The sequence below is a fragment of the Macaca mulatta genome, chromosome 1, assembly GCF_049350105.2.
Source record: "Macaca mulatta isolate MMU2019108-1 chromosome 1, T2T-MMU8v2.0, whole genome shotgun sequence".
Lineage (NCBI taxonomy): Eukaryota > Metazoa > Chordata > Mammalia > Primates > Cercopithecidae > Macaca > Macaca mulatta.
Genome location: NC_133406.1, coordinates 54,529,144 through 54,540,751, shown reverse-complemented (window position 1 = coordinate 54,540,751; position 11,608 = coordinate 54,529,144). Strand labels below are relative to the sequence as shown.

The following is an 11,608-nucleotide window of genomic DNA, read 5'->3' as shown; positions in this document are numbered from 1 at the left end:
TAACCAGGAAAAATGTTGGGGAAGGGAACTTTGTTTTCTTTTCTTCTTACCCTGCAACTTCTCACTAAGCACATGCTAACTGGGGGCAAAAATCTATTAAAGTGAATACAGATTTCAATTTGTTAACAGGGATAAATAATCTTTTTAAAAAAATCCTTATATACAAAAAAAATCAAGTACAGAACAGAATGAGAGTGAACGCAATAACAGGAGAAAAGACAAAAAAAAATCTGAAGCAAAACAATAGGAAATACAAAAACCACATATGAAGAAACTTTTAAAATATTTGTATTAAGAAAACACAAATGTAGCCTTAAATAAATCAGAAAAAGAATTATTTCCTTAAATAGGAATTTTCAGCATCCTATTTATTTATTTATTTATTTATTTATTTATTTTTAAGACAGAGTCTCACTCTATTGCCCAGGCTGGAGTGCAGTGGCACTATCTTGGCTCAGTTTAACCTTTGCCCCACTGGTTAAAGCGATTCTCCCACCTCAGCCTCCTGAGTAACTGGGACTACAGGTGCACGCCATCATGTCCAGCTAGCTTTTCTTATTTTTAGTAGAGACAGGGTTTCACCATGTTGGCCAGGCTGGTCTCGAACTTTTGACCTCAGATGATCTGCCCAGCTTGACCTCTCAAAATGCTAGGATTAGTGTACCTGGCTTCAGCATCCTAAAGTGTCAACATTGCCCAAGTTAATATATACATTTAATGCACTTCCGGCTGTATTCCCAATGCTCTGAAAGGGTTAGCAAAACCTCTTCTCTTTTTTCACAGGAAAATGATAATAATTCACCTTCTTCAGTACTATTTCCTTTAAATTATGATAATGATATAATGTCAGTGTTTGACAGGAAACACTACTTTTAATAAAAATGGCCCTATTTGGTTAACTGCATCTAGAGGACCATGGCTGCAATAAGGGAATACTATAGTGTGTTTATTTTCACTTACAACTTTAATATCTAATTTTATGGTATTGTTACTTCCCCAAATAAATTCTAAAGTCATTTTGTTTCTATGTCTAGGTATACTATACAATAAGCAGAAAGCCATTCAGTTATCTGTTTCTATAGTTACTAATTCATTGATAAGAAGTCCAATATAAGGCTAGTTTTTATTATTTTAGTACAAGCATAAGCAATAATTTAGTTTAACATATTTTTGAGAACATATTAAGTTGCAAATTGAAACTATTATTTTAATTTTCTTTGAAATAAAATAGAAATTACAACAATATCAGAAGCTATCTTTGCAAGCTTTGAGACTACAAGAGTGAGAAGTGGAAGCTGGACATACATTTAGGGTAACAATGTTCTTATTCACATCTGGGATATTCCAGTATCCCTTCCCAACACACTGCTTGAAATGATAGAATTGATGTATTTGCATTATATCCCAATTTGCACATAAATTCAATGGTATCCCCTGTTTTTGCATAATATTTTCTGTCACTTTTTCCTTTTAACTGTATGTTATTTTTATTCATGTTTTCTTCAGTTATTATACATGGATCTGAAAGCAGAAAAAAATCAATTAACAATCATAATCTTCCCTTTCATGCAATAAAATGCATCCTAATGAACACTTTAGGGTAAAATAAAATTATAAAATAATCCAAATAGTTAATAGTTATTAACTTGTGCTACATACTGACTTTAGCATTTTACAAATATAGTAAGTTCAGTTGCACTTCCCCAATGTCACAGCAGAGATCATCAGGTGAGGGTGATAAACGTGGACTCTGGCAGTCTTTCTCTAGAACCTGAACTCTTCTTCCCTAAAACATGTTATGTCCACCCTAGTGACTTCATACCAAAAAGGATTATGCTAATATGTTCTGTTGGAGTCTTGGTTATTTATCCTTCTTTCCCCTCTATTCGACCAGCCATGACTACAAACACTCCAAATGTACTCACATTTTGCTAGTTTAATTCTATGTTTCTATTTTTCTGTTATGCCCATGATGTAGAAACAGAACTGTAGAAAGCTAAATCTTTCTAATAGTCATCTATTAAAATGAAACTCTCTCTATATACATACATACATAAATATACCTCAATATCTATCAATTATGTCTCTATATATCACCATCATCTATCCCTGTCATCTTCATTTTCTATTTTAAAGAGAGGCAAGGATAAGCACACAAGAGTTAATTTGAATCCCTACATGATTATGGACAAATTACTCTATCTCACTATGCCTTCATCTGTAAAATCGGTAAGATAATGTTACTTCCACATATGGGTTTTCTTTTATAAAATTCTTTTTTAAAAACATTTATAATTTTTTTTTTTTTTAGTTCCAGGGTACATGCGCAGGATGTGCAGGTTTGTTATATAGGTAAATGTGTGCCATGGTGGTTTGCTGCACCTGTCAACCCATACCCTAGGTATTAAACCTAATTCTTACCTGATAAAACTTTCAGTTCTTAAAGATATCATTCACTCATCTATCTCTTCTTTTGACTCAAGTATTCTGCATTCTAGTTTAGCCCTTATTAGCATTAGTATTTCTTTAGAAATTTCCCCAAATCATATTTTAATACATCTTTCAAGCACTTACTTAAATAAATTTCTTAACATAGTACATATCACTTCTGAAATTCAAAAATTTTTAAGAGCTCTTCAATACATTCAGGGGCTGCTTACAATTCAAAAATAAATATTATTCAAACTCTAAATATTTCTCCAAACATATTTTCCAAAACTTTCTAAAGTTTCCTGCTGCCCGGGAAAGTTTTCCTCATTGCTTTAATATGCCATATGTGTATGTAATATTTTCCATAAGGTTGCCTTTTTCCCTAGAATTCTCTGCTTGAATGCTCTTTGCTTCTTTAGTTTTGAAGACAGAAAGTCATGCTTGTATCATGGAACTGATCTTATATCTTCAGATAATTATAATCCCTTCCTGTTCTTGACTGTGAGAAGAGGTAATGCTTTTGCTGTGAAACGCGTCTTAGGAGTGTCCATATCCTCAATCAAATTTAAGACTCAGAATTTATCTCTGAAACCTAACACTTTTCTATGAAATCAGGTTTGAAGATACTTGTAAACTATTTTGATTTGAGGATACTAATTTTCCTCTGCAGTCTTGCCACTTGCATAGTTTGGAGCTCAAACTTGGACACGATCATCTACAGAAGTGGTTACATAAATAGGGGACAGTAATTAACATTTAGCCCATTTTAGGATCAGCCAAAATATCAATGTCTTCAGTCAATATGAAAGGTAAAAGGTAGCATAGCATCAAAATAAAGGAAATGAGTCACATCACATAAAAGAATTGCTTGTATTATCCTGTACTTAGGAACTTGAGCACTTGAAAAACTCATGAACTTACAGTTTAAGAGCTGTGATAGGAATAGGTTATCTGATATGCAAGGCCTGATGGGTATCCCAGGGCTCTACCGCATAGGCTAGAGGAAACTTGTGGCAAATTTTCTGTCAGGTTTTCTTGTTGTTGCCATAATTACTGTAGCTTTTATTTTGAATTGTGTTGCTTTAAGTTCATAGGATTTGCGGGACAAAATTCTGAGAGTATACCTATATTGCAGACTTAAGGGGTTTTTAGTGTATTCATTTTGATTCTGGTATAAGGGAAGGGGAGAATAAGGTAAAAATAGAAACACATTGGGTTATGGAAATGGCTGTAGTGCCCATTAATTTCTTTCTTGCTTGCTAGGAATACTGATAAAATATAAGTAAGAATAATAATCAGAGAAAGAACTTCTCAGGTTAACCAGGTATGTTTTCTGTCAGGAAGAATTTCATGTTTTTAAGTAGGATTTAATAGCTCATGGTTTTTTGAAACAATGTTTTCAAAACTGTTTGAAAACTCTTCACCTAAGTTTTAATAATGTGAAAATGATCACTGTTGTTAAACTGAGATGCTGCATTTCATATGTACGCAATAAACAGATGTTGTTCTTGAAGAATCATTGTATTCATTAACAAATTGCAGACTCTGAACATTCTTGTTTGTTTGTTTTTTCTCTCTTTTTCTTTTCTTTTCTTTTTCTTTTTTTGAGATGGAGTCTTGCTCTGTCGCCCAGGCTGGAGTGCAGTGACGTGTTTTCAGCTCACTGCAAGCTCCGCTTGCCGGGTTCAAGCGATTCTCCTGCCTCACCCTCCTGAGTAGCTGGGATTACAGGCATGTGCCAGTATGCCTGGCAAATTTTTATATTTTTTTGTAGAGATGAGTTCACCATGTTGGTCAGGCTGGTCTTGAACTCCTGACCTCGTGATCTGCCTGCCTTGGTCTCCCAAAGTGCTGGGACTACAGGCATAAGCCACCACCCCGGGCCAACATTCCTGTTTTAAAACAGAAACTTGGTCATTGTTTACATGGAATTTTCCAAGTTTATACACATATATTAAGATCTGAAAGGCAAACATTCAGCAGAATAGCTGTTTGTGAACACAGTTCTAGGGTAATAACCCATCAAAATTCTAGTATCAATAAGCACGTATCAAACTTATTACTCTGATTTTCTCAGAATCTAGAATATTAAGAACTTACTTATGCATCTTGGTGGCTCTGACCACTCTCCATTACTACATGTTACATATTGAGAACCCTGAAGTTTATAGTAGGACTGGCATTGGTACTCGACTCTTGACTGTGGCAGATACACTTTTTGCGGGAAGGACTTGGTATCTGCATTGCTAATAGGTGGAGGAGGCCCACACTTTTCTGAAGAATCTGAAAAAGAAATATTTTATATGTGGGGAAAAATCAACAGTTTTATTGGAAACTTTCTGATTGAAGTTTTTTATATACTCTTAACTGTATCTTATTTGATGTCTTAGGAAGACATTTGCATTTTCAACCTTGGTTTTTTTTTTTTTGTCTCAAGATAATTCACACTCATATGAGGACTACATATATATGTATATATATGTACACACTTATATGTGTACATATACATATGTAGTTGTCTATTATTTTATTTAATTCTAATAAAAAGAAATACTTGAATAAAATACTTACTATAGCATGTTGGCAAATGTGACCAGCCATCTTCACCACACACTGTGGAACCTGTGGTGTTTCCATATCTGCTTTCATATCCATCATAGCATTCATAGTCCAATGTGTCATGGAGCTTAAACCACATGCCATTACTCTTGGCTCTGGAATTCTCCAAAACAGGCGTATCACAAAATTCTGAAACAAAATAAAATTGAGGATTGCTTTTCTATGCCATATGATGTACAGCTCAACTAAGAAAGTTTCATTATAGGAATAAAACTTACCAATCAGTGTGTGCTAATAAATTGAGTACTGTTAAAAAATAGTCTGATAATCAGTGCTTTTTGTGCTATAATAGTTAACTACAATAGTTAAATATATTTCTCTATATATATTCTTCTTATCATTTAAATTCTGTGAAAACATATTAAGAACATTTAGTCAGTCCTATTTTTATCTGTGAAAATCTCATTGGCTGTTATTAAAGTCTATATTACGATGCTACAATGTAGTATTTTAAAGATGATAAAATTTTGTGAATTTAAAACATGGTGAACCCCGTCTCTACAAAAAATGCAAAAATTAGCTGTAATCCCAGCTACTCAGAGGGGTGAGGCAGGAGAATAGCTTGAATCCAGCAGGCGGAGCTTGCAGTGAGCTGAAATCACATCACTGCACTCCAGCCTGAGAGACAGAGGGAGACTCCAATTCAAGAAAAAAAAAAAAAAAGAAAAGAAAGAGAAAAATACAAAATTTTTGTGATTTTAAGCTTTGTGAATTTTAAAGATGATAAAATTTTGTGAATTTAAATGTAACTATTTATGTATTTATGTAACTATTTACTAACAGTAAGGGTGTATATGTTAGATAAAAATTATATTAATTAGATATAAGCTCTATACAAATTTATGAAGCAGCCTATCGTTTATTTTACAAGTTTTAATGTAGATCATTTATCAAAGCTGAGTAAAATTGAAGTATACACTTTACACAGAGTCCATGATAAGCATAGAAATAGTAAACAGTATTCTAGAAATGTAGGAATTGATACAGTCTGGAAAACCTATGGTAACTTTGAGATAATCACTTTGTAAGTATATCTTTCTTTTTTCCCACTTAGCTTAATATTTTTGAGATTCATCCATGTTGTATTATGTATCAAGGTTCCATATTATCTCATGGCCAAAAATAGTTGAATTGTACCCTTGAAAAAGAAGTGGATTTTGGAGTATGTAAATTATACAACAGTCCTCTGGGTTAAAAATACATTAAGCAATTTATCTTTAAAACTTTTTGTGAATATCTAAAAAGGAAAGAAAAAAATCAAATTTTGGCACTGAAAGACTTCCTTTGTTCATTATGTAATCTCTTTATCATAATAAGTAAAGGTCGAGCATGTTCAGAGAACTTTATGTGTAAGGAATCCATTGGCAAGTATGAGGTTTGTAAACATTCAACCCACCCACCTACCCTTTTCTTTTACTTGTTTTCTCTGTAGTAAACAATAGGCTGGAGATAATTTTTTGATTGGATATCCTCAGTAGCATCATCGATACAAATTATTACGGTCTGATTCTCCTGATGCTAGCAGAAATTCAGAATTAAGGATTCATTTCTCCCCTGACATGTACATCTTTTCTGAGTGTGAGCAAGGAATACAATACAAGCAGTTGATAATTTTGAAATACAAATAAAGACAAAAGAACAAAGTTTTTATTGGCAACTAATACATTTTGCTGATATTCCCATGCAGTTGCCTAACTAGTCTGTACATTATAAGATTGCTTTTATGTAAAGGCAGATTGAGTTGTAAGAGATGAAATGATCATCTTCCCAAGTAGCCATTACTCTAAAAATGCAGAAGACTTAGTTTGGCCCAGAATGTTAAATGGTATTAGAAGTATTTGTATCTCTTTACTCCTAAAAGTGTTTTCTATATTTTTAAGTAAAACACTATCATCTCAAAGAGAGGAAAGAAGCTGACAGAAACTGAATGGAAATATGTAAATCACTTACTAATGCAAATTGGTTGTGCTGACCATCCATTTTGCAAACATGTAATTGATCCTGAAGAATTTCCATCTGCTGTTGCATATCCTGGTTTACATTTATATTGCATTTCTTTATTTAAAATATAAATAGAGGAAGATTCAGAAATAAATCCATTTTCAATTTCTATATCTGATTTTGAGCATGTTCCTAAAATAGAAAAAGTAGAGAAAAAATACGTATTTGTTGAATACTTCTTTTATAGAAGGGAACAAGTAAAAACATGGCAATATGGCAAAACAATGAAACATTTGTTAATGAATTGAAAACAGCAAAACTGGAAGTTTCCTAAACATCAGTGTTCTTAAAAGGAAACCACGAATTTTTGAAGGAAATGTTGAAAACACAGGGAAAGGCAGAATAAAAGCAAAGAATCCTTGAGACTGTCAACAGAGTTGTGGCAGGCCTTGAAAAATGCAGATCTAGCAGACTCTCAAGTCCCTAATGATATTTTGGAAGATTTTCTGGCTACTTTGCAACAACCTAAGTATTTTTGGTACTATTAAGGTGTCTTACACCTCGTTAAGTCAAATGCCATTTCCCAGGCAAAGATAATGTACACACTGCTACCACAGGCAAGTGAGTAATTTTGTAAATCCTTTATCTCCAACAATTGAAAATGGTTGTCATCTTAAGTGGGTGCTTAAACACATAGAGACGTGGTATTTGAGAGGAATGTGGAAATATAAACAGAAAAAAGAAAGCAAACAAGATTGCCAAAAGAAGTTCTACTACATTCGTAATGTGTTTGTTCTTTATATATTAGTAATGTATGTGTTCTACACATTACTAACGGGTATATGCATAAGATATTAATTATTTTAGTAATGTTATGTTCTAAGATACTAGTAGTGTACATGTTCTTTTCTAATTAGTAATTAGAAAAAAATGTAAATGGACCAATTTTACTATCTGAAAGAAAAAGAAATCATGTTATAGATGATACATATTTATAATATAGCCTTTGTCATAATCATGAGTTTTCTGATCTATTCTTGCCTACTTTCCTATTAATCTCTTCCAGTCTCTAAACTACAGTGTTCAGTTTCTCTTGTTAACAATTTTATTTTCAATATCTATAAAGTACTTGACACACAACAATATTTATTAGGCAAATTAATGATAGAGTTGGTGCCTATGGCTTAGGCTATTGTTGAGGATAGTTGCTCCTACAAGCTGTAAGGAGATTCCCATGTCTTTCATCTCAATTATATAATAATTATCATGCGGTTTCTATAATGGAATGTTTTGTAAATTGCAAGCAATACACGAAAACGACTTTCAGAGACTCCTTTGCCTAAAAAGTGAAAGTCAGCTATAACAGAAGATGAGTCTTAATTTAAAGCAACAGATCACTAACTATAACAATAAATGTCATATAATTGTGAGAGATGTACAAGTGACCTTTGAGCAAGCATTATATTTATTGTTTAGCTAATGCTATAATTTTATAAACTACTTAAATCAATGCATTTAGCATGATTTCAGTATAAATACTGAAGCAGTGTTACTTTCACCTGTATTTTATTTATTTTGTGTTATTCATGACTTATATTTCTATTGTTACTTAACTATTAAGTGACAGAATCCACTCATTATCCAGAAATTATAAATATACTCATACATCTTTGGAACTGGAAACTAGCTAGGCTTCTACTTAAAAATAAAAAAGATATATATTTAGCTTCAGAGTTGATATACAAAATTTTCCTGTTAAAGGTCTAGATCTCAGACAGTTACGGACATACTGGGATCTCAAACGAGTGGACTAACTGGCACGAATGCATCTGGGAGGAGGAGACCAATCATCCTCTGTACATGAAACTGTGGTCTGCACATTTGGAAGATGGTAGTCGGGACAGACTTCAGCTTTCACAGATTGACCCTGTCAATATGTCCCTTCATACTTTGTGTTATATCCATTCTCCAAATAACTGAGAATGCATTGTCCTAAAGACCATAAAATGATTAAAAAGTAAATTAGAGACATGAATTTAATCAAAATAGTATATTAAAATAATTTTTAGAATATTTAAATAAACTGCATCAATACTCAAAAATAATGTATAACTGAAGGAAAACTAAAGCTACTCTAAATGTACAAAAAAGTCAGTATTCAATGTTACTTATCTTTAATTTTTATAAAATATGTTTAGAATATATATGTGTTCTCCTAAAGTTCCTATATTTATTTCTCATGTGATTTTCATAAAGATCTCATAACAGAAAAAATCCATTTTGGTCTTTTTGCTTGAACAACTCTTTCCTTGGTACCATTTCTGTCATATAAGACAATGTAATCATTTATTTGCTCTTCTCTCTCCATTCTTTGCAAGTTTTATGCACATATTGTTGTGAAGAGGTTTACTTACTGAGGCATGGGACTGTTGGCAACCACCCATCTTGTGTGCAATGAATGTAATCCCAGTAACTTCCTGAAGGAGTCACAAAATTTGCATCACAGTAATAGGAGTAAGAATTTCCTGCAGCTACTGGAAAGTATGGTCTACGTATAGTCTGATAATACAGACCTCCATGTTGAATTTCTGGAAACTCACAAGGTTTCATTACTTGTAACAAAAAACAAAAATAGTATAAATAATGTTTCACTGTAACAGACAATGATATAAGAGATGACTGTTTTGATTATGTTACCTTCCACATAATGGTTTTGTTTTCTTTTTTCTTTTTTTTTCTTTTTTGATATGGAATTTCACACTTCTGCCCAAGCTGGAGTGCAATGATATGATCTCGGCTCACTGTAACCTCCGTCTCCCAGGTTCAAGCAATTCTCCTGCCTCAGCTTCCCGAGTAGCTGGCACTATGGGCACACACCACCATGCCCATGTAATTTTTCTAATTTTAGTAGACACAGGATTTTACCATATTGGTCAGGCTGGTCTCGAACTCCTGACCTCAGGTGATCCACCCACTTCAGCCTCCCAAAGTGCTGGAAATACAGATGTGAGCTACCACACCTGGTTCGTTTTATTTTAGAATTTTTTTTTAAATTTTTATAATAATTTTTTAAGTTCTGGGATACATGTGTAGGATGTGATGGTTTGTTACATAGGTAAATGTGTGCCATGGTGATTTGCACCACCTATCAACCTGTACCCTATGTATTAAGCCCAATTCTTCCATGGTAAGCTTTCCATTTTTGATGATGTCATTCACTCTTCTTTCTCTCCTTTTGATGCAAGTATTCGGCACTCAAGTCTAGCCCTTATTAACATTGGTATTTCTTTAGAAACTTCCCCAAGTCATATTTTAATACATCTTTCATGAACTTACATAAATACATTTCTTCACATAGTACATATCACTTCTGAAATCCAAAAATGTTTAAGAGCTCTCAATACATTCAGGGGCTATTTACAATTCAAAAATAAATATTATTTGAGCACTAAATACTCCTCCAAACGTATTTTCTAACACTTTCTAAAGTAGATACAGAAGTGAATACATAAATAGGGGACAATAATTAAGGTTTAGCTCATCGTAGGATCAGCCAAGATATCAGCGTCATCAGTCAATATAAAAGGTAAAAGGCAGCATAGCATCATAATAAAGGAAATGAGTCACATCACAGAAAAGAGCTGCTGGTATCATCCTATACTTAGGAAGCTGAGCACTTGAAAAACTCATGAGTTTACAGTTTAAGAGCTGTGTTAGGAATAGGTTATTTGATATGCAATGCCTGATGGGTATCCCAGGACTCTACGTTATAGGCTAGTAGAAACTTGTGGCAAACTTTCTGTTAGGTTTTCTTGTTGTTGCCATAATTATTTTGGCTCATATGTTTTGAATTGTGTTGCTTCAAGTTCATAGGACTTGGAGAACAGATTCTGGAAGTATACCTATATTACTGACTTGAGGGATTTTTCATGTATTCATTTTGATTCTGGGATGAAGGGAGAGTAGATAAAGGTAAAGACAGAAAACATGGGGTTTTAGAAATGGCTGACCTTTCCTTTAATTTCTTTCTTTCTTGCTAGAAATACTGGTAAAATATAAGACAGAACAATAATCAGAGAAAGAACTTCTCAGTGTTAACTAGCTATGTGCTCTCTCAGGATGCATTTCAGGTTTTCAAGAAGGATTTTAGTTAATCATTCATGGTTTTTATTATAATTTAAGTTCTGGGGTACACGTGCAGAACGTGCAGTGTTTTTACATAGGTATACATGTGCCATGGTGGTGTGCTGCACCCATCAACCCATAACCTACATTAGGTATTTCTTCTAGTGCTATCCCTCCCTTAGCTCCTTACTCTGTGACAGGCACTGGTGTGTGATGTTCCCCTCCTTGAGTCCACCTGTTCTCCTTGTTCAACTCCTACTTACGAGTGAGAATATGTGGTGTTTGATTTTCTGTTCTTGTGATAATTTGCTGAGAAGGATGGTTTCCAGCTTCATCTTTGTCCCAGCAAAGGACATGAACTCATCCTTTTTTATGGCTGCATAGTATTCCATTGTGTATATGTGCCACATTTTCTTTACCTAGTATATCATTGATGGACATTTGGGTTGGCTCCAAGTTCATTGTTTTTAAAACAGTGTTTTCAAAACTCTTT

General features: G+C 33.4%; 1 protein-coding gene across 14 annotated transcripts in view; it reads right to left on the bottom strand.

The window, feature by feature from the left end:
• Positions 1-1,111: 1,111 nt before the first annotated feature.
• The window catches only part of CFHR4 (complement factor H related 4), a 46,172-nt gene continuing 35,675 nt past the window's right edge, over positions 1,112-11,608 (bottom strand). For all 14 annotated transcript variants that reach the window (XM_028851664.2, XM_078002047.1, XM_078002084.1 and 11 more), the window contains 5 exons: positions 9,405-9,602; positions 7,000-7,182; positions 5,002-5,178; positions 4,531-4,713; positions 1,112-1,521 (listed from right to left, as the gene is read on the bottom strand). In XM_028851664.2, coding sequence (XP_028707497.2) covers positions 1,325-1,521; positions 4,531-4,713; positions 5,002-5,178; positions 7,000-7,182; positions 9,405-9,602 — 938 coding nt within the window. In that variant the 3' untranslated portion in view covers positions 1,112-1,324. The remainder of the gene's footprint in view (positions 1,522-4,530; positions 4,714-5,001; positions 5,179-6,999; positions 7,183-9,404; positions 9,603-11,608) is intronic.